Genomic DNA, 24,708 nt, shown 5'->3' on the forward strand with positions numbered 1-24,708 from the left:
ATTTTAAACAAGTTGGTTTTAAATATTTGTTTTAAAACCATAATACTGCGTAACCATGGTATCTTTACTGAAGGTAATCATGTCATGAAAATCCCAGAGTTAGAACCAAGCAGTATGTGAGGACCCAATGTTATGAAGGGCATAAGCCAGGGTCTTCTGGCTGTTAGGTTGAAGTCTAACTGTGTAAACAAACACAGTTTGTTAATGGCAGGTACTTATTAGCACTAAATACATGCCAATAAAGTACAATCTCATACAAGTGACAAAATGACAAGTTTCTGCAGCCACATCCAGATGGAAGAAAACACAGGTTTAAATAAGAATGCAGTGTTTAGGTAGCAAGAAAATCCACATGTCCTAAAACATAAAATCCTATGAAAACCAGGCAGAACACTTTCTGCAGTTTCCTGGAAGAACAATTTTCATTTCAGGGTTGTTCTGAGTATAAATCTGCCAAACAGAAGAGTGTCTGATATCAGTTCAGATATGTTTTTAAATAATACCATCTGAGCTATGTGCTTCAGCTACGAGGCCAGACCACATGAAATTGTCATATTTTTGCAGAGTTTGGTTAGGCAGCCTCTTGATTTTTCCACAGCTATGTTTGCTATGCTGGGAGACCGGGAGGCTCAGCCCTGCTCTCTCAAGCTCAGCCAAAGCTGCCATGTGCACTCACAGTCCGCCTGCCAGCTGACCAGCCACCACACAGCCTTCGCCAACCACCCAGCAAGTCAGTCACACACTGACGCCCTAATCCTTCTCACCAAATACCCAGCCAGGGTCTGGCATCAGGGCCAACCTGCCAGTGCTGTGAGTCCACCCTCCCAGCTTCCAGCAGGGTGCCGACCGAATAGAACCCAACACCGGACATTGTCGTGTTTTCTGACTGCCCAAACAGCAGGCTGCTTATTTAACAATCCCCATGTGGATTAAAGAAAAGGCCTGTTCACAACCAAGATGGTACACTATGATAGTGAGTAAAGAAATGCCCTTTAAATAACCCCACAAATGCGTCAAGATCAGGCAGAAATAACTCCTCCAATCAGAAGTGAGGTCTAATAGTGTGGCTGCGGTGGATTCTGGGATCAAAAGAAAGGTAGGGAGTATTAATGAGCAGACACAGGACTAATGATGAATAATGTGATGAATCATGAGCTGAATGTGTGTGTTTCTGTTCTAATGGGCACTGACTGGCGGCTCAGAGGAGCTAGCGGTCCAAAGTGTTGCAAAGCTGCCATCTGTTGGTGATTACTGTCTCTGCAACGACTCCAGAGAGAAGATAACCATTGAAAGACAACTTTATAACTTCCAGCATAAGTCATATCAACATAGTAGAGTTTCAGTTGTTTCAACTACATGACCAACATAAGGATAAACTGGTCAAACTAACTGATAAAGTCTTCTGGATCCCCTGCTCCATGTAGCAGAACCAAGAAGCAGAACCATCTTGCTTTATTGACTAAAAGATTTGTTTCTTTCCCCCCAATGTCGTGGTCCTGTTCTTATCATTCACATACAATCGCTGGCCGCATACAATTTGTTCAATAGCTTGTTATCACAGAAATAGTACATATGTTTTTGTGTAAAACATTATTACAAATGTACTCACTTGTTTTTCACTTTTTAATTAACTGGTACGCCATCAAACAATTCCTCTGAAAGAATCGGTTTCATTTGCTTCAGAAAGCAATTCTTTTACTTACTTACTTTTGTAGGTAAGTAGATGCATAAAGTAAAACTGAAAGCGTACTGATCTTCTCAAACAGTTCTAACTTTACTTCACATACATGTAGCAAGACATTTGTGCAGCATTTTTCACTGTTAAAGCCAATTCTTCAGTGAAATGTTGGGATGGTAATACAGTCAGATTCACTAATACAGATTCATTCGTATTAGTTTCAAAATAATCCCAGATGGTTGTTTTTTTCCCTACACTGTAATTATCATAGACTTCCTGGAACTGCCAGCATGCTGGTGTTATCATGCCGAGGTATTAATCACACTCTGTGGCTTTCCAAACACCAACATGTGGTTGTGTTTCAGCAGAACATCTCAGATAGAATCTCATTCTGCCTATATCTGCTGAAAGCAAAGTCACAGAGCTTTAGGCAGCGCCAGGCTGAGCAAAGTGTATCGATGTATGGTGACATGAGGCATTTGCTTCATTTATACAGTGCCTGGTCCAACTTCAATTTGCAGTCAAGTTCATTCCATTGCTCAGATCTGTAAAAAGTTTTCAACCTGAGGAATCCCAACAAAGTGTGGGTTGACGGGGCAGAACAGATCAGGCTGGTCGAGAAAAACGTTCTATGTTAAATAAGTAACAACATAATGTTACAATAAAAAGAAGTAGAAGCTCCTTTACTTGCTTCAGCTAGAACAGAAACACATACAGTAAACACATCAGTATCATCACATGAAAGAGAGAGCATGTATAGCTAGTGGCAGCAAAGCTCTTCTAGTGGCTTTGTCTAAAAGAGAAACAGGTTAAGCGAAACAGTATAGAGTGTCATCATCTACAAAGACACCATGAAGTTATTAGTTTTTATCGAAAATGCAGATCTTTCAGTGTCTAGCAATTCAATTCAATTCCAATTTTTAGGGTTACAATTAAATTCAGAAATGATTTTTCACAAAATCAATTTCTCAATTCAAATCGTCTAGAGATTCGGTTTGAGACTGACAAAGGAAAAATGTACATCAAATTCTGTAACTTGAATTACCAGTGTTAGGTTAGCTTAGTTGCTTTGCTTTTTGTTAAATGAAAAAATATTCAAAATATATCTGGTGGCCGAGACGGCTTCTGCGGAGTAATGCGATACGTCACATTACACACCGCAAATACGAGCGGTAAAGATGAACAATTTAGCCTTAAAGTTGATTTTTGAGAATTTTGAATCAATTCAGAATTCCCAAGACTAGAAACTGTGATTCTTTAAAGATTTTTTTTCTACACCTCTATTTATTATAACTCACCTCCCTGCAGAAAGTAGTTCCAGACTAATAATGTTGTAAAGTTTATGTAGAGAGAATAAAACCCAGAAATATTCAGTTACTACAATAACTACAGACAGTCTTGAATGATTGGAAAGTAGTAGGAGAAAGCAGCAGAGTGAGTAAAAGTGGTCCGTTTGACTTCCAGCAGGGTGACCAAAATCTTTCCAAACAGTCCACAGATTATGCTACACAATATGTAAAAAACAAGTTTTTTTCTCACTTTTATTCACTATTCAATTTTTTGGACTCTTGTTCAGCATAAATGTTGCTTCATACCTGCTGATTTTAGCTGGTCTGAGTTCTGTGGTGCAACATTTTGTTATTAGGGTAATATATCATGACTTTGTTAATCTGATGTTCATGTCATAATAATTGTGATGACATTTTTCATCACAATCTCATCTTTTGATTATAGGAAAATATGCACTATTTTATATTAATCACACATAAACTTTTATTTCATCTCCACAGTTCAGTCACAGTTCTGAGGGGTTTTGCAGCAATGTTTTCCACAGCAGGGCTGCTGGAGGGTCCCCTCTGTCTTTTTCTTGTGAACAGATTAAATGTATGGGATTCAATTTTTTTCATTTATTTTCTCATCTTCCCCTCCAACTTTCTGAGGATTAACAGGAAGCCACTGAATGAGAAATATGAGTTTTGACTGATGGTAGTTTTGATGGTCTAACACACCTGTGGTCCACCTAACTGCTTCCAAGCCAACGCTGTCACCATAGAGACAGGAAGTGAGCTCACATTAGCATGGGCTGTGTGTGCATGTTGGTCCCTAATTGGCCACTGGAGATTGGAGTCTGGGTCACAGTGTACCTTGGGGATGGCTGCTTGCCCGCCACCCTCACCTCTTTTTATCTGTTCCTGTCTGCCTCTCCTCTCCTGGATCAGCTGACACTAATCTGCAATCGGCCCATAAAAAGTCCTAATGAGCTCCCAGAAGGAATGGCTACCAGCTGGAAGAGCCGGCCTGCTGCAGCTGCTGCTGCTGCTGCTACAATAAAGGAGAACAGTCAGTGTCCCATGGTGTTCTCTCATCCCTCTCTTTACTTTCAACACCTGCTTCATCCATGCGGGGTGGTGTAAGGGCTGCTCCCCGTCTCCACCAATCAGTTGGGTGGATAGATCGTCAGTCCATCACAGGGTCGGCTTCTTTTTCAAATTCTTTCTTAAGGAATAGCAGGGTATTTCAAAGTGTTTCACAGGAAGAAGAAAGGAGCAGAGACAGGACATAAAACAGCTCGAGCATTATGGCGTACAGGAAAAAAACGCTAAGGTTTTATGTCTCTTTCAAATTTCAGCAAATAAAAAACAGAGGACACATGAAGGCATTCTGTATTAATCTTTGGGCCTTGGTAGGTTAGCTGCAGAAAACAGTCCTGATGATGTTTTCAATCCTGATTTAAAGAAGTCAACAGTTTCTGCAGATGTCAAGTTTTCATGCAGCAAAAACACTAAACGATTCTTCATCTCAACAGGCAGGAGGTCTGATGAGCAGTAGGATGTACATGGTCTGCACCTGACCAGCAACTATTTTCTTCAAACAGGGTGACAGTGCAGTGATTAAAGAACTGGTGGAATAGAACGTTAACTCAGCAGGTCTTCATGCTTTTTGTTATTTTTTGCATGGTTGTTGAAATCGTTCAAATCAGCCATCAGACTTCTGTGAACGGTTTAACCTGGGATGTTACAGTCTGTTTACAGCGCTCTTTTAACACAAGAAAAGTCGGTTGCTATGATTAATCAATTACCAGACTGGTTGACTATTATTTCAATAATTGATTCTTCATGATTAAACTGATTAATTGTTTTAGCCCTAGACTAACACACACTGGCCTCAAATAGCCAGAAGGAAAGTTTATTTATTTATTTAATTGTCATTTATTTGTCCTTCAATGTATGCCACTTTCATTCCTGACTCCAATGTTCTTTAAAATGATATTTTTAACTTTTTTAAATGTCTTTGGGTTTCCAGAATAAGACGGTGAGATTGTCTTAAGAGGTGCCAGGCTGGAGATTACCCCCAAAGATGCCAGACAGAGTGAAAACAGTGTGGACAGCGCCCTCATTCATTGGTCCTTATCTCTTATATATCGATGGCACCATGAAGGGCCCAGCTTCCTGGAGGTGATCCTAGTAATGATCAACAGGTCTTTCGTAAGTTTGACAACTACCATAAAATATGTGCAGCTCTGAAGTGTGTTTACACGTTGCCAGGGATGAATGACCTCATCAAAGTCTTCTTTTCTAAAACCAGGGAAAGTTTACAGCATCAGTTCCAAACTACTTAGAATCCAATGGAGAACATTCCAGACATTTTTGCAACTCCTCCCTAAATATTCTAGACTCTAATGTGAAGTCATCTGTCAGAAAGATGAAGATCAGCTTACATCGAATCTTCAATGTCATCAACGTTGAGTGATAAAGTCCTGCTTCACTGCTCATCTGGATTAGACTAACTTTCTGTCTGCTTTCATCTAAAATGATGGATTGTATTTTGTTATGTTACGTTTCTAAGTTTATTTAATGAAGGATAATTAGTGCTTTGTTTGAGATATAAACCGGAGTTTTAGAACGACAGCTCCAGTTTACAGCCATGACCCAAAACAGCTCCAGCACAGCTTCAAGAGAAGAAATGTCCCACCTGTTTTAAAGTGAGGCAGGGAGTTAACGCCAGGCCATGTTTCCTCAGACGGAGTTCCAAGAACCTGACAGAGACATGAACAGAGAAGAAGTCAGCACAAGAAAATAAAACATCTTCATCACTAAATACTTTCTAAGTGGTTTATATCCCTGAACTTGTTCACATTTTGTGATAAACTGCAGGAAAGTTATGCATAGAGTGGATGGAAAGGAAAATAATTAATGGTTTATACCGTTCTAACGTATCTCTGGCTGTTTGTACACAGACTCAGGTTTCAGATTTAATTCTATCCATTCAAAAACTGAAAATCACAGGTAAATGTTGTATGTGACTTCTAAAGCCAGCTTGTTGCACTGGATTTCATTTAGGAGTGTCAGAATAAAGGAAGTTAAATAAAAATGAAAGACACACTTTTCAGATTTTCATTTGAATTGGAAATTAAAATTCGTCAATCGTTTTCAGTCTTATTCACAATTACAAACTATTTTGTGTGGTGAGTCATAAGTTTCAGTTAAGCACATTAAGCTTTGTGACAACATGTGAAAAAAGCTCTGACAGCAAGAGAATTCCTATAATATGTATTATGAAGAGTAAACATAAACATATCTTTGCTTGTGAACTACAGTATCTATAACAGTTTTCATAAATCTCAGAGTGAAATTCTGTGTTGCTGATAATATGTCATATGTACGTACAATGGATACAAAATGGGTTTTCTATCATAAAATGTAAGTGGACGTTAATCCATCTAATTTCAATGATGGTAATCAATGACAAGATTTATAAATAAGTGTTGTGTTGTTCGTAGAATAGTCCTGATTGCTGCAACTTTTATAGGCGACTCAGGCTGAGTTCTCACGCACACAGCCTGGGTTTATGATGAGAAAGCACAGAGCAGCGGACATGCCTTAGACATGATCCATCACAGCTTAGCAGCATAATAGTTTCCAGATTGCCTGCATGTCTCTGATCAGCAGCACACGCCGCACAGCAGAGATTTAAGCAGCTTACTAAGAACACGACCTATGCAGAGATTGGATGAAAGTGTGTTTGTGGGAGCCATCTGTTTCAGGCGGGTGTGTAGGAACAGCTGAGAGACAAAAACAGGAGAAAAACCAAAAGAGGCAGTGTGAGATTTGCTCTATGCACAGAAAATATGGCTCTGCTTAGAGTCTGGCCTGATTGGACTCATTTTCTTTTTTTCATTTCTCAATGTATTATACATTAAGAGGTCAAAAATATTTTCTCCGAAAAGACACAACAAAAGGCAATGGTTTGATGCAACCTAGACGGTTGATGCAATAATAACAATCACCCACCAGAGGGCAGTGTGAGCTCACAAAACACGCTTCATATCATCAACTTCCTAAAATAATGGCCCAAGTCGTTTATGGTCCAAAGTGATTCAGGCAAAAAAAAAAAAAAGAAAAACCTGTTGTTTGCCTTTTGGCAAAAAATAACTTGCACCATTGTTTTAGGAAGGTGACAATATGAGATGAAGTCAGCATCACCAAGAATAAAACTTTTAAGGAAAGTTTTTTTTAATTATTTTGTTTGTTTTATTTTGGGGTTTTTTTAATGGAAAACACACTAAGATGATCTCAGGGGAGGAAAGAGTGAGTGCATAAAACATCTTGAGATGGATGGATGGATCTGTTAGACAGAATCAAAACAAGAAGCTTTGGATCCAACCCAGAACCTCAGCAGAGCTCTGGGTCTGTAAATGCAGGTCCACGGATGATGAGCCCAAAGTTGAAGCCCTAGCAGCATTATTTACTGTGTTCATTGAGCAAAGTTGAACTTGAACAAGTACAAAGGTTCTGCAAACAAATCAAGAACATTGTCAGAGTTTCAGAGTTGAAGAAGCTCCTGATTTGAGTCCACTGGTCACTCTGTTTCTGGGCAGACAGAGACAAAGTGACCATTCCATTCTGCCTGGAACAAGAACATGTCCCGGTGAAAACATGTGCAGAGCTGGTTTGGATGATTTCAAGGATCAATTCATAGTTTTTATTTGTTTGTATAGGTAGATTTTCTGAAACAGATGAAACTGCTAGAGTGAGTTGGGGGTTCAGTGTGGCATGTGAGTGGATCTTTGGTTGACAGAGCTCAGCCTCTTCTGCATTATTGATGCAGCACTTTGGTGACCTTTAAAGTGATGGGAGGGTGGTAGTGGGGGGAGGGCATGGCGGTGAATGTTCAAGATTTTATAATGATGGAGACGAGGAGCAGCATCAGCAGAGCTCAAGATCTTCTGCGTTACAGGGAGGAAAACAGACCTAAAGATCAACCTTTTAACTGGCTCCCTTTTGGAGGAACCTGCACTGTGAATACTAGCTCAATTGAAACAAACACTGACAAATGTAACTTTATGTAACCTATACACTCACAATTACAGAGAGTATTCAAAGTTACATTTACAATTCCTATGATATGTTATAACCAACTCCTATGGAAGAGGATTAGGACCATCTGAAATATTAGAACATGTCAAAGAAAACAAGGTAGAACATATTTATAAATGGGAAAATAATATTTCTTAGCACTATACACTGGTTCCACTAGTGTTTTGAAAGTGACTTGTGTTTCTGGTTTAGGCAATCTTCCCTGTCTGCATCCTTGAAGGAAAGAAAATGTCAATGTTTCTCCAGGCCAGTGAGCTCCAGGCCAAGCACATTCAGGATAAAGGATGTAATGAAAGCCAATGATCAGGGAGCCGGGAGGAATGTACTCATCCAGGAACATGAGCCAGCATCGGGACGGGGCATGTCGAGATGGAGATGGCTTGTTTTACTGAGGAATTCATGTGAGGTCACAGGGCATGACCCTGAGCTCTACACATACATTCTGCTGCACACATACGAGCCCTCCACTTCCATCACACACCCAGGATAGGTTATAGACCACCCAGCCAGGCGAATCTGACCTTCACTCTGGGACCCCCAATTATATTTCTGTTGGCAGAGAGGGAATGAAGACGTTGGAGCGGTGCGGCTGGCGACTGCGCTGAAAGCAGGTCAGAAGGACAGCTGACAAACTGATAGGAGGTGTGTGAGTGTGTGGACTGAATCTGGCTCATGGACTGCGCCCTGCCTCCAGTTTTATGACCACAGGGTTCATTTCCCATAACACCGAATCAAAAATCATTCTTTGTCAGAATGCTTGGAAAGGTTTGAAATTCCATCAAACTGTATTCCCAACAGCAGGAAGCGTTCCTTCACATGAAGATAATCACATTCTCATCCTCAGCATCCATTACAAGGCTAGTTGAATATGTAATGGTAATAAACAATATGTGTGTTTAACAGCCACATTAACCACAGGAAATGCATTCTTTGCCTTCATTATTCCGGTAGAACATGTGGGTTTGTTTGGTAATTTAATCATGGATGTTGGAGAGTCACCATCTCTGACTCTGATGTGACGTTTTTAAATCAAATGATCTCCTCTGATAATTTGGATTGCTCATGTGCATTCATGTTGGCAGATAGAAGCTTCATGATGATGCAATGTGAAATCAATTTGATCAGAAAATTCACTTTTATGCATTTATATAAATCATTTGATTTGTTGATTTGGTTAATCTAGAATTACTTATAAAATATTGTAAGATCAAAGCTTGAGCTACTGTAGTTGGATAACATGGATATCTCTCTATTTCAAAGGAGATATATTTTTTATTTTATAAAAATTATTGATAATTTGATCATTATTTCCTCAGATTAGTGGCTGTTGTGTTTGTTTAGGTTAATATACTGATAACAGAAGCCTTGATTTTTATTTTTATTTTTTTAAGTTAACTTCTTCTTACTGTTTCTACCAAACAAAAAAAGCTTTTAAAACAATTATATAAATCTCTAAATCAGTAATTATTATGGAGGACATTGTGATTGACCTGTTTAAGACCCAAAAATGAAACATTTAGAACTTGGACTCGACCCGGTCCCACCTGTACCACAAACATTGCTCTGAACTCTAACCACTGGCTCAGGAACAGCTTCCCTTTGATCCATAACAGCTTCCATGCCTCATGCTAACAGAAACTGGACCGCATCTCTGCAAACAGACTTCACTGTTATCAGAACTGTTGTAGTTTTTTGTTAATATCACCAGATCTACTCACACTAAGCAGCAGTTCTGTTTCTGTAGATACTGAACGTTTTCTGGGTTTTTCCGGTTGGAATCGAACCTTCCTCAGATATCAGCTCTTTAATCCCAACATAAGCCGACCCTCTGAGCCTGGCCCAGCTGCATCCCACTCCACCTTATCCATATTCTCTAACACTATGTCCTATAGCTGACATCATGTCTCAGCTTCTCTGTTCCAAAAGTAATCTCCAACTCTCTTATTGGGGTCACCCCTGGGGGGTCGTGGGTCAAACCAATCAGAACCACAGCCAACTGGATCAGCTGTATCCCACTGTGACTGGGTGGAGTGTGTTCTGTAAGCCCTAATGCAGGAGACACAAACACAGTGGCTGCCTGTTGGTGAAATGACGCTACACACATGCACACACACCCCCACACACTTCTCTGTGGACAGCTATGGGCGCCATGCAGTGCCTTTATGTGCTGTGATGAAGTCCTTCATGGCTTTTCTGAACTGCATCTTGTAGAAAATATTCTACCTGAAGTATGTTCTCTCTCTCCAAGAAGCAGCTCAGATATGGTTATGATTTATACTTTTTCATATTCCTTCACCACAACAAACTGGAACAAAGCTGAGCTGATCGATCTATATTTCTACCCTCATCTAGGGTCATGATCAAAAGAATGAGAACTGCTGATACAAGCAGCTGAAATCAGTTTTCTCTGCAGAGTGTCTGCCTTTCCCTTAGAGAAGGATCAGAAGCTTGATCATCTGGAGCGACTCAGAGTAGAGCCACTGGTCCTCATGAGGAGAGAAGCTGACTGAGGTAACTCAGGCCTCTGGTTATGATGCCTCCTGGATGCATCCCTGGTCAGGTATTCTGGGCTAGTCTAGTGCAAACCAGATCTCAGCTACTACGAAACAATTGCTTCCTGGAGCCATGGATCTGATTTGCTATATTGCTGACGTTTGCTGTGTCGTATGTAATGTACCAGCTATGCTATGAAGCTAACCGGAAATTAAGTGCGCTGCTAACAACCATCGGCCACTGCGAAGAGAGACGTGCCAAGCCAAATTACATGTTCGCCAGGAAAAACATGTCTTAGGCATTCCCCTTCAACTTTAATTTCTCAATATTTAGAAGGTGGCCAACACAAACTGAAAGGCCTCATTCACTTCTTATTGCCAAGCTACAACAGGCAGACTACAATTCTAAATCCAAATCCTCAGTGTCACAAATACAACAGTTTGATGTGAGCACTGTTTCCAGCCAAGCTGTTTACTGTGGGACACCAAATACACACCCATAAAAATGTACCTTTGTGCAGACATAGCCGAGGTACATCCACTTTGAGATTGCATTAAGTCTGCCTTGAGAACAAGTGGACATCTGCGGGATGAGTGTGTGTGTTTGAGGGTTGGTGTGACTGTAGCTGTTCTTCTCAACATCAGGCCAGAGTTGGCCTGATAGAAACCAGGCCCTTGTTCTACGCCTTGCTCCATCCAGTGGGTCTGGCCCGCTGTTGGCAAACAATTGCTTCCTGAAGGTGTAGATTCTGTTGAAGTTTGAAATTTACCCGAAGGCTAACATCTGGCTGCGAGGTAAGCAATACGCCAGTTTGATAATACCATGGAAAGTATGGCCACAACATCTTTGCCAGCAGTCTTAAAGATTCTTCTTGGTCTGATTTTAACTGCTCAATATTAGGAAGCATGGCCAACAAGGACTGAATGACTTCCTTCACTTCTCCACTGTCATTACTAAAATTACAGGCAGATGCAATTCTAAAACAGAGCAGAAAATCTACATCAGTTGTTCACAACTAGTCCTTCTGTTCACTGATTGGCCCGGTTGAAACTGCACTGGAGAAATCCTAGTCAGAAAGTCCAGATGGAGGAGTGAAGGGAGATGAGAATTGAATGGAATAGCGTTGGAAGGCGATGGCCAGAATACCTCGACCTTAACGGGTCGCATGTTCCCAGATACTCTCCCTGCTGGCTGACTGAGCTTGATACCCCAAAACACCTGCAGAGGACAGCTGCTTAAAAGGTTGAATTCAAACATAAATCAGTTTTAAAGCCTGACTTTCACAAGGCACTTAACAAATGTTATGGAGAATTGGTATTTTAACATCTTATACTGTAGTTACTGAGAGTACAGGTTATATCTACTTCAGTCCAACAAAATATAATGTTTTCTATTATGGATTTTTAATGATCAAAACCATAACAGCACATATAATGATTGTAACCCTTATGTAGTGTGAATGAAGCTAGAGCTATTGGAATGCAGAGGCAGTGTTTACACATTAATCATGGCACAGAAATAATAATAAAACAACTAAAGCGTTTTATAAATAACTTGAAAACAACTTAATTGCAGTAATGCCTCACTTTTATTAATTACCTTAAGTGGAATATTATGATCACACACAGTCAAGATCTCACAGTAAATCGATGTTATGGACCAACGTGAGCTATCACGCCGTCCACGGCTGTCAGCTCTCATACTTCACCAGAATCTGCTTCATCTAATACAAGGAGGCATGTTATTGTCTTTGCAGCACAAACACACACACACACCCCAACACCAACCATACACACTTCTCAACTTGACAGGTTATTTCCTGCAGATAGACCTGTCCATATTCATGTATACCTTCCACTGGGTGGAATCTTTAGTGTGCTGACAGCTGGTTAACCGACTCCAATCAGCCTGGCCTCATGCACTTATGCCTTAATTCACACAGACATGCGTGTTGTGTGGGGGCGTGTGTGTGAGAGGTAGAGGTATGGAGGGACACAAAGCCTTGATAACATCCATCCAGACAAAGATTCTGCCATAAAGTGCAGCTATTCCATTACATACTGTAGGGTAGACAGAGACAGTGGGAATAAATAAAAAGATGCCTATATGTCATGCTTGATATGACACACACATGTGGTCATGAATGAATACTGATCAGCTCAGAAAATGGCTCCGACTCAACACTGTCAAGGTTAGGAACCCTGCAGAGATTTGGGATTACAGTGAAATAAGCATTTCTAAGGGAATACAGAAGCTATTTCTTCCTTTGTGTATCAGACTAAAGGAATCCTTTCAGGATTTATTAGTGGCCATTAAAACAGGTTTAATTGCTGTATGCAGCACTGGATGTTAGTGTAAATTCAGTTGACACTTTTATTTCACCAAGATCCTATTAAAAAGCTGAAAAACAAAATCAGCACATCTAAAATTCAGATGTCAAGCTAAAACTGCCAGACAGAGTTAATTAACCTGCAGCAACAGGAAGAAAGTGTAATGTTGCTGTAATTAACACATACAGCCCGAGAGTGAGAGGGGGGAAATGACTTTATCTGTAGGATCAGGACAAGACTGAAGAATCAGCAATAATTATAGCAAAAATATTAAATAACACTTTACAGCAATAATCTCTGTACTGGCTACCAGGATTACATTGACTTGCAAAGGTACTCACACACCTTCAACTTGTATTACAAGCACAAACCTTACCTTACTTTATTGCAAAGGTCATGTTCCAACACAAAGAAGCACTGTGGCATTTTCCTTCAGTTGGTGATTATGCTGCTTTAGCTGGTCGGTCACATGAAGTTTGATGACATTTCACTTTTATGCACCTTTCAGTATTTCAAAGGACTATTCTTGCATGCCATTTCAAGTGTGTTTAGAAAAAGCATGGATATAACTCTAAACTCAGTCTCTAGCTGAGTTTCCATCAGTGTTTTTTTTTTATGGTCATTTTGAAGTTTCACATTGGAAAAGGTTCATGTAAATGGGAAGATTCAAAATACGGTAACTTCCTCTTACTTAAAGGTCTTTTTTTTAAATTAAACTAAGTGTCAAGACAATGTACAATACTGAAAGTGTCATGAAACGGTGTGATGAAGGTGGTGAGGCAAACGCTGTAGACCCAGGTTGAGATGATTGATGGTTGTTTTAATGATAAAGAAACGTCAAACAGTCCAAAACAAGTCCCAAAACACAGGCAGCACGACTGAACGGAAGCCAGGGCTCAACGCCGGTAACTGATTTTACGACTGGACAACACGAAGGACTGAGCGCACGTTAGACGAGGACCCGACAAAGACACAGACACACAGGTGACACTAAATACACAGGAGGGTAATCAGGGAATGAGAAACACCTGGGAGTAATCAAAGGGAGGACAGGACAACACAAAGACTCAGGGACACAGAAAACTCTAAATAAATACACAGAAAAACACAGAACATGACAGAAAGAATTAGAATTTTCACATTTAATTTTTTCCCTAAACATAAAGTAAATCACTGGCAGCCAGCTGTCTATTTAAACAGAGAACTACAAAATAAATAAATTAAATACAATTAACCCCCCCCCCCCCCCCCCCCCACACACACACACACACCCACACGCCCACCCCTGCATACACAAACAGTGAAGGGGTGGGGGGTGGATTTGTGGTGAAATAGTCAGTAGTAGGCAATAGTTTGCAAGCTCCACTTTCTGTTTATTACAGCCATACAGAACGTCAACCTCTGATGAAATTACGATTTGCCTTGTTGATTTGATTCCAGTAGATGGAAACACACTTAATTCCCATTTTCATTTTTATAAGTTAGCTGAAAATTTGCATGACAGCTGGATGGAAGCATAGCTTATGCCATGAAACACCTGGAGTGATAACTCACAAACACAAAGGTGAAGGTCAATTTAGTTTGAGGAAAACGCAAACACCACAGCACTATGACACACAGATGGAACTTTAAATTGCTCCATGTCCCTCATGGCCCATGGGACCCCTCCACTGAGCAGAGGCAAACACAACATCCCAAACCACTGAAGGTTTCGGCCACCTTTGACACTCCAGCTTCCTGTCCTGGGCGTCCGGAGCAATGTGCCGACTCGGCTCCTGGCAGCATGCCTCTTAAACTCTGATTGAAACTGACCTTTCCCTCCCTCTTATCAAACAACGTGGCCTTTCCAATGCCTCTGACTCCGCATAATTCACTGATGGTGCCCTTCACATGGGTCTCTGACCTGCCTGACAGCCTGGCAGTCGACACGCTGAGCTGCAGAGAGCAGCGGGAAGGATGGATGGAAATGCCAACATTAGGACAACTGTGATGGCTAAGCAGCTTTTTCAGGGCCGGAGACCTCGGCTCCATCTTCAGCTTAACACTTGAAGCAAAGATGGTGATTTAGAAGAGAAGCAAAAAAGAGCCTGTCAAGTCAGAGGAATATAATGATTTGATGTACATTAGAATAGAGTGGTAGAAGAAAGCAGCAGCAATATCAAAGAGCTTTGCATTGATGTTTATTGGTTTTAGAAATACTCTTTAGTTTTCTTTTTTGGAGTTACAGACACTCGAGGGATCAGTAACATTTTCTAGACCTATTTTTCTTTTTTTTTTCTGTTGGAAACTAAATGCTTTTTGTTACACCACTTTCCACATACATCAACTTCCAATAGAGGAAAATGGATCCATTCTTATATTTTTATTGCAAATGTTTTGTTTTTCTTTATTTTAAAACCTAAAATCAGAAGATTTTACCTGACCTTTTGAAAAAAAAGGTCAGGTAACACTTTGGCTCTAATCAAGTCTTATTTAGCTGATGCTGAGGGGAAAAAAGGGCTCTTTAGATTGTAAAGTTTGCAGAGCCCTAGGCTAGCCTGTAGGGGTCCCTTCCTGTGGCCCTTGAGGCTTCAGGGAGGCTCGCTGCTCTTGTTGAGAAATATGGCCACACTACTGTAATCAGGGCCCAGAGATGCTCCATCCTCCATGAAGTGGAAGCAGATGTGTTGGAGCCAGCTGACTGCTGTCTGTTCACTGAAGGACTCTTCTTAACTTCAGCCTCCACTCTGCCAGATTCAAGATCCTTATGTTCTGTGAATCAACAGACCGTTAGATTGTAAATGAGCCTCTACTCGTTTACAATCAGCATGTTGAACATTGGCAGACTTGCATGGTTCACCATCTTTTCCATCATTACAGGGTGGAGTTCCAGCCAGCCTTGGATGCCACCCATCAGTCAAGCCTCCAGTTCTCTAGTCCTCTAGTCCTCCACCTGCCAACTGGCCATGACCCCTGATCCCCGGCCACCAACATCCAGCTTTGTCTGTGGCCTTTTGTTGCTCACTGGCTTCTACTGACCAATGTCAGGAAGCTTTACATAAGAGGTACTAAAAACAACTTTGGTGACTCATCAAAGAGATCTGTCTGTAAGATCAAGTAGGTTTGGTGACTAATTGTCAGCTCTTGAGACAAGTTTGTTTTAAAAGTCTAAATCTATACAACAGCATCCTGTAGTTGGACCCAGAGATGTCTATGTTATCCTGGGATTAGGAAAAATCCTCCAGTTGAAGGCAAACAGCAGTTAGGAAGCCAGCAAGACAAAATCTTAAGAATGATCCTATAATTCTATACCTAGAAAATTCTATTGAAGGCCTTTTGGCTGCCATCTTAGCCATAAGCCTGGTGGTTAGATGGTTAAAACAGCAGCAGATAAAAAGTGCGGAGACAAAGATTTTCTTCTGCTTTGACTCATTTAGTCTCTGCTAAAACAACAAACTTTAATGTCATGGATATTTATATATATATATATATATATATATATATATATATATATATATATATATATATATATATATATATATATATATATACTGAAAGACGGTAAATCCCCGCTCCAGTTGGTCCAGATGCCCCCGGTTATTGTTGAAACGGCGAGAGCACCTCAGAGAGCAAATATACTGTATATATATATATATAATTTTTAAATATATATATATTTTTAAAATATATATATTTTAAAAATATATATATTTTTAAAATATATATTTTATATATATATATATATATATATATATATATATATATATATATATATATATATATATATATATATATATATATATATATTTTAAAATTGCTAACAGTCTATCCATCCATCCATTGTCTGTGGCTACAGAAGATGGATGGATGTTTTTAACATGCAACATTGCTTAATGTGTTTTCCTTGATGAAATAAATTGAAATTGAATTGAATTTTGGCCCCTCCTTATTTCTTGTAATGAGATGTTTTCTGTCTGACATGCTGTTAGGTTTACACCAACCTTTCCTGATAAGGTTCTTCATTGTTGAGGTTCTCTGGAGTCTCAAACCATTAGAAATGACTCTACAACACTTTCCAGACTAATACAAGTCAGTGACTTTTTCTGGTCCTTAAGTGGACTTCATATTGTTGGAGACATTCCTATTAAATGTCTTATTGATTCAACAACCCTGGCAGCATTAAGACCTTGAAGTGGTTAGGGAAATTACATTGAGCTTTGGAAAAAAGACGGTTAATCAAACTTAATAAATGATTCACTATGCATGTGATTACGTTTTCACATAGAGCCAGGTTTGTTTGGATAGTGTTTTTCCCTTATTACAGTAAATGAAATCATCATTTGAAAGCATTGCTCTGTGTTTACTCTGATATCAGTCTGATGGTCTGAGAATCGGCCTTCAGCTTCTTTGCATGACAAACCTTAAAAACTGCTGAAACACTGAGTTACTTTAAATAAAGACTAAAAAGCTACTGGTTCTTTATATTATTATTATTATTATTATTATTATTTAAAGCCCTTTGAACTGCTATGTTGCTGAAATTTATTATACAAATAAACTGAATAGGTTGAAAAATGTAACAGAGATAAAAAGGGAAAAATATGAGAATATGAGAAAGGGGATGAATATTTCTCCACACCAGTGTAGCAGGAAATGACCGTTTGTTTGGTTTGAGCCAGTTGTCTTTCAGCTGCCTCCTCCACTCCCCACTCCTCCATGCCCTCTGCCAGTGCCAAAAATGAAAAACCAAAGTAGAGAGCGGTGTGCAGCTGAGCCTCATCAGTCTGGCCAGGAACCATCCCCTCCCATCTCAGAGGGTCTTTGTGTCTAAGAGCCTGGTCGAACTGGGGGTTGAGGGTGTCTAGGGCCCCCTTTCCTCCCTCTGGCATAAAAAACAATCAATAAGAAGCATTTTTCTCCATCTCCCTCTGCCACCAGCTTTGGAAGAGACCCTGTCTTCCTTCACCTTCACCCCAGAGCCAACCAGTCTTCCATGCCTGTCTGTAGCCTTCAGCCCAGAGGCCAAACTGCAGCCAGCAGACTCTGTCTTGGCTCTAGACAATCTCCTTTGTTGAACCCATTTCATACTCTCATCTCTGTAATTTTTGACATTAATTATTCAGGCCCTTCCAGCCAACAGACATAAATCCATTATGTCTGCCGCAATTAAGAGGCTCGGGGTGAAATTAGAAGGGAAGATGGCAGATCTGCATGTTAAAAGGATTTATGAGAGCCCATGTCACTTTAAATATTCATACTATCTATCTGATGCAGAGAAAGACACAAGTTTTCTGTAAAGGCACATAAAGGTATGTATCTATTGTTTATGATATAAGTCCTGTATCAGTGTTCAGGCCGGTAGGGTCACTATTCTGGTTCCAGACTTTAATTTATTGCTGGTCTTGTGTTCACAGGAATGTGTTGCTCCTACCAGTGACACTATGAACTCCTTACCACTGGAGGCGCTAGACAAAAACAAGCTGGAGAAGCACAGATACACACACACAATATTTGGATGGAGGAAAACACAGATCAGTACTAGAACTCAAGATTTAAAAATTGCTGTTAGTAAACTTGACTGAGCAAAGAAGAGAGGGTAAAAATAGCAGTTAAGATGTGAAGTGATGGTAGAGACAAAACAAACCAGCGGCTCTAGAAAATGTTACCTCAGCGGGATCAACACAAATGCATGCTACAGTTTACTAAGAAATATCTGAAAAACATCACATTCTTCTTCTACTTTGTGTTGCTATATGACAAAGTCTGCACTGTCCTAAACAAGCTGTTTGTCTCTAGTTACCATGTGAACATCTGTTGTCCAAAACTCACAAGAACTATTCATGTTTAGTAGTCAGCAGCTTTACAGTAAAATACAGGTGCGCTTGATGATGAAGTCATTTGTCAAAGGTGAGGACTCATCTATTCACAAGAGGCTTCATATATGTGGGACTGCTAGCTGAAGCCACTTCCATTACTCCTCATGCTGAGGTGAGTCCAGACAGAGCATACACCTTTTCAGTGTCTCTGTAAGCTCCATGGCAGTGGCACTAGCCTGCCATACAAAGGGCTCTCTCTCTCTCGGTTGTAATTTGTAGAAATTCAGCCAGTTCACATGATGAATGCTGATGTCAATTCAACATTTGGAAGTGAATGTCTTCAATCACTTCCTCAGACTACAATTCTAAACCAGCGCAGAAAATCAATGTCACCATTAACAACTTTTATTTCAGTTTACTAATTGGCCCTGTATTAGTTCTACCGGTGAAATCGAGTTCAATGGAACATTTAAGGGAGATGAAAATCGAATGGAATTCTGTATGTAAAAGCCACATATCTTCACGTAGTAAACAGAAAGGCAGGTGTAAGGATAAATTGTGTCATAAAACTGCTTGAAATAAATGAACAGAGTCTGTATGAGATGTAGTGGCAGGAGGCTGACCGAGGTTTTTGCAGTGGTTGAACAGAAGCAATGTGACATACAATATGCTGTTCATTAGGAACGTCTTATCAGTTCATCAACATCAGAAACTCACCAGGAATATCCTCTCCAGCTGGTCCTGGATGTCCTTCATTCCAGGAAAGGCAGCCACTCCCTGAATCATCTCGATGAAAATGCAGCCCACTCCCCTGAAACAGAGCAGGACTGGATCAGTGGAGCTCCGCTGAAGCCTTTACATTGTTCAACATAAACCTGGGCTCTTCGTTTCCTTAAAGCGCATTAAGTTCACATGATTTTAACTCCAACAGCCAGACAGAGCGGTGCTGATTTTCCTTCTCTATAACCTTTTGGTTGGAAATCCTGAGAAATCAAGCCAAGTGGAAGGAAGAAAGAACGACTCACTGTGTGCAGTCAGAGCTCATTTATCAAAGCGCTGTGGGTTTTTCTGACAGATTCACTTTCTGCATCAGTGAACAGCAGCCATCAGAGCAAAGGGACAGGAATATTACCAGTATTTCTTCCCTTCAAACTTTTCATTCGGACTGTTGAATGGAAGCAGACGGCTTCATCTCCATGCAGCTCTGACCCCCAGCATCCACTATTTCCGCTGGCTCAGGTGGAGAGAGGTCAGCTCAAGGACAAGGGCTTTTTTCAGGCTCGGCCTTGTTCTATTATAAGGTTTTTGGGGCCATTATGAAGCATTATGGTTAAAACTGAAATGTTGTTTAGTAAATACTGTATGTCGACTACTGTGACGTGTTCTGATTGGCATCAATGACTGGAGTCCAGTCTCTTTTTGTTTTTTTCTCTTTCTGCAGGTTTAGAGGCAGACTTCTAGAGTTTTTATTTCTCTTATTTTTCTTGCTTTCTTTTCCGTGTCTGTGTCCGTTACTTTTGCAATAAGTCCTAACGTAATGAGCTTATTTACTGTAGCCCAAATCAATTTGTAATTGCTTTGGGCTTATTTCATAGCAAAAGCTGTAGCACTCCACTTGAAAAAGTCAATCTGTTTAGCCTCACCTTGACACACAACAACAATTGTGAGAGTCATCCTGCCAGACAGAATACGCTGAAAAAAAAAAGTAAAGAAAAAGTCTTCTTTATCAAATGAACATCCTCAGAAGATTAGGTGCAGTAAATCCAGGGCTATTTGTTCACAGAGAGCTGATCCTGCCTGAAGTCTGTCAGAGTGATGTTGATCTCCACAGCAGAGTGAAGGGATTCAATCTGCTTAATTTCAGTCATTTTAAGCAAGACATGGATAATTTCACGTACAGTAAGATCAGACTTTTCCATCCAATCATCATGGATATGACTGCTAGGTGGATTTTAGGCTTTTAAAGAATTATTTGAATTTAATAAGTGCTTTTGGAAACCACATGCTCTTTGGAGCCATGGATCATCATTATTCTGGATGAATATTCTAACAGTAATTCTAGGCACAGTTGGTGAAGTCCATTAAAGATATTCCATGTGTCTCTTTTCCTCTACCTCTTCTCCTTACAGGGTCACAGAGGAGATGGTGACCAAAGATGGGAGATGGGCTACACCTGGACCAGTCTATCAAATGACACCTGGAACCTTCTGCCCTCCCTTATGAAAAGATTTCGGCAAATGTACAGCTAAGCTCAAAAGCGTTTATACCCTGATTTTTATTCAATCAGGAAGTTTTTTCTTCCAGGTAGAGGGTGAAAAAGATCTCTCTCAAAATATTATATAACACAACAGATCTCTTTTAAAGCATCTGTTTTTGTTTAGATTTTAAGATTAAATGGCATGTAAAACATGATTTACACCCTTTCTAATAACAAATGGGAAAATATTTATTGGCATTGCAGCAATCAGACCCTTGATATAATTGTTGAGCAGCTTTTTTCATGGCTCTGATATTTTGGTGATTTATCTTCAATGATGAGCTCCAAGCCTTTCAGGTAGTAAACAGAAGGCCTCCTTGCCATCACCCTAATCTTCAACCTTTAGTTCCTTCCATAGGTTCTCTATCAAATTCAAGTCAGGATGTTAGTATTACCTAGGATGTTAGTATTACCTTCAGGAGAAACATGATGGTTAAATAAAACAGTACTAAATATGCCAGGAGTGTTAATAATTTTGGGCTTGTGTATGGTTATGACCCCATGTCACTTAAAAATCTGCAATAAATTCAAATTTGAAGACCCAAATCTTGTGTATAAAATACATTGTACTTATGGGTTGCATTATTATTGCATCTTACAAAACCAGTGATTAAAAATATGCTTAAAAATTAAAGTTCGTTTTTAAGGATTATGGATATGATGAGTTTCATACCACAACTTTGAGACAGAATCTTGCTAAACACTGTGTCAGTTAGTGGAGGAAACTCTGTGAAGGTGTTTTACAGCAATAAACCTGTGATTCTGTCAGACCAGACACAAGCGTTAGTCTTTAGCTTAAAGATACTTAATGTGATGATCTTACAGCACACTGTACAGAAACAATGTTGGAAATAACTGAGGTAGATTATTTTTTATTATTATTCTTGCCGTTCACTTATTTACCAAAACTCAGAGATGTCCTCTGGTGCAAACCTGAGCCTTTAAATGTGCTCAACACATACCAGATCAAAATGTTGACTCTGACTGGAAGTGAAATTTGCAGCTCAGTGAAGTGCTGATGAAGGCAAAAATAGAACAGTTCCTCAATCCTCCTCCTCCATCACATTTGTCTTCCTCACAGCCTGTAACCCTGCAGTCGAAAAGATGGATGCTTCTCACCACAGGAAGACAGATCTGTGTAACCTTTAGCAGTCCTGCAAAGGATGCTTCCTCATGGCAGCTGCTTTCTGAAGTGGCAGAACAGGGTGAGTGGAAGCGTGTCACAGGGTCATTCTGGGCAGACCGGAACAACACCCTGTGGAATCGGCCCATCCCTGAAGGAGACAAGGAGTCACTGCCCACCCAGTCCTACAGCTCTGCTCTGTAATGAGGAAGCACTCACTGAAGCCGGGTCTGCAGGGATTTCCCTCTGTCCTCACAAACTGTCACCAACGCTTCAGTAACCCAGACCAGGTTCACACCAGTGCAAATCATTTTCTGTGGTAGTTTAACTCTCAGATATGTTTTTTTTTTCATTCTTAAACTTTTCATAAAAGACTCCTACTAAAATCCTGGTTTAGTGTTGAAGCATCTGGGGAACTTTGAGATGACTTTGTAGAGGAAGTTTTTCCTTTTTACTTGAAGATAATTCACAGGGAAGACCAACAAACATCTCTTCGTTTACTCCCTTGTTGTTGCAGCAGCTTGTAAAGACCTAAAGCTGGTGACAAACAGAACATCAGACCAAAGAACCAAACTGCCTACATTAGAAGGGCTCTGGGGCACAAATGATATTTACTTTTATTCAAGTAAAGAAAGCAAAACATCAACATAAACACGGCCATTTTACCCATCATTCTGAAATCTAATCCATTTTTCCCTCTGGAGATGTGAGGGTCCGCCTGCAGCAAGAAAGCAGCTGAGACCCCTACATGACCGCCGGCTGTATTTCTGTCATTAAACAGCAAACAGTCGCCTCTCAGTAAGCCCTTTGCTAATCTTCAGCTGCCTCTCATGTCTGAAGTGCTTTGCCTGTTTGTAAGTGTTCTGCGGTGAGCTGTGTCCCTGCTTCCTTTAGGACCCAATGTAGAAATCTGCTGAAGAAAGCAATCAAGTTCAAACAGCAGAGAGCCGCAAAGAAAGAGACAATATGAGACTTTCTCTTTCATCGGTGTCCGGAAATTGATTATTTCCCTCCTGTCTTAATGCTTCAATGTGGGAAGAGCTTCTTTAAATTCAGGACATTTTAAGGCTTTTATATTAGATACATGAAGACTTTTAAGGATACGCAAACACCCTAGGATTTGACTGCATCTCATTCACATTGTAAGGCCATATTATCTTAAACTGCACCACAAATTCTCCTGTTAACCTCGACTCATGCTTGGAAAAAGTCTGCAGATCCCACATCTGATCTGGTGTGGTTATCCTCCTTCTAACTGCATTTCAGTCCAACGTTTGTCTTTCTTCTAAACTCTAAATGGTTTCCAGTATTAAACAGTTCTCTGTAAAATATCGGCGTTGGTTATCAGACATGTTGTATGGGCCTCATCCAGCTGAGTCACTGTTAACTCAGATCAATGAAGGTTTTAGTGTCTGTGATGTGTGTGTGTGTGTGTGTTATCCTGAAGCTGCTGAAAAAATCCCATAGTGACGCTGAAGGATCTGCAGGAAAGGCCAAGTCAGCTGAATCCAGTCTAATGCTTTGTGTACCGATGGCATCTCATCTTTTACTGAACTTTTGTTCAGGAAGTCTAAAGAACATCAGCAAAAACAATTCAATTCTCTCAGGTATTGTGAAGGAAAAAAACCTCTAGTTCCTGTTAAAGTCCTGGCTGAAAAACTGCTCAGCTTCATTTCAACTCTTAGCTTCCCAACGGAGAAAATGTATAAAACATGATGAATTTATCTTCAATCCAAAATAATTTAGGTAAACTGAAGATAGGTTGAAACAAACAAAGGGCTGCTATGAGTTCTGCTGATGTACAGGTGTAACTGAGCAAACATTAACAATATAGGCAGTCAAGGAAAAACAAAAAGACATGCTACAAAAAATATGCAAAAAAATAAACCAAAAAAAAAAAAGCTTTGCTGAAGCAATTACCTCCAGGTATAGAGTCTGTGCACATGTAGAAACAAAGAATCTGATCTGAGCTGCAGGAACAGCTCTGCTCTGCAGAACTCTGTCTCCTGTTTGTTCTGGCAGGACGGTCCACTCCTGTCCCCCAGTGCTTTGTGAGGCAGGCCAAGGGACTTTTATGAACTTTATGTATTGTTGTGGGAACTCATATGATCGGTATTTGGGTCCAATGAAAACTACCATGTACGAGAGCCAGGATCATAATTTACACATAATAACAATGCCAGATATGAACAGCTTGGATCACTTAGAAGATGTCAGAAAACATGAAATGTACAGTACATCCTCACTTTAAACACATCTTAATCCTTAATCCTTCTCCATGATGCCGTTCACGACTGAGACATACAGTAGTTTCTATGTTGAGCTCAGCAGGAGATCACTTCCACCCGGTTTTTTGCTAATTGCTGCTGCCGCTAGTCTGAAGGAGCTGTGAGGGAACTAGGGGAAGGGATCCTGGTGAAGTGTGTGTGTAGAGTAGTCGCCTTAACTACACTTACCTCAACTCTTTTTTGACAACTCTTTTTTTATCCATAAATTTTCCATACATTTTGAAAGTAAAAGATAGATTTTTTTAGAAACAGTTGAAAACTGTAATCCATGGGGTTGATTTCAGAAATCTACAAAAGGTTAAACTTATACAGTAGTCCTACAGTTGGTGTAGCGTTTACAGCACACATAAAGTAAAGAACAGGTAGA

The 24,708-nt window shown here is 40.1% G+C and overlaps 1 protein-coding gene across 4 annotated transcripts in view; it reads right to left on the bottom strand.

Moving 5' to 3' along the window:
• The window catches only part of cdk14 (cyclin dependent kinase 14), a 156,286-nt gene that overhangs the window by 53,320 nt on the left and 78,258 nt on the right, over window positions 1-24,708 (bottom strand). For all 4 annotated transcript variants that reach the window (XM_032558884.1, XM_032558883.1, XM_032558886.1 and 1 more), the window contains 2 exons: window positions 19,391-19,484; window positions 5,651-5,714 (listed from right to left, as the gene is read on the bottom strand). In XM_032558884.1, coding sequence (XP_032414775.1) covers window positions 5,651-5,714; window positions 19,391-19,484 — 158 coding nt within the window. The remainder of the gene's footprint in view (window positions 1-5,650; window positions 5,715-19,390; window positions 19,485-24,708) is intronic.

This window comes from Xiphophorus hellerii, chromosome 3 (genome assembly GCF_003331165.1).
Source record: "Xiphophorus hellerii strain 12219 chromosome 3, Xiphophorus_hellerii-4.1, whole genome shotgun sequence".
Taxonomy (NCBI): Eukaryota; Metazoa; Chordata; class Actinopteri; order Cyprinodontiformes; family Poeciliidae; genus Xiphophorus; species Xiphophorus hellerii.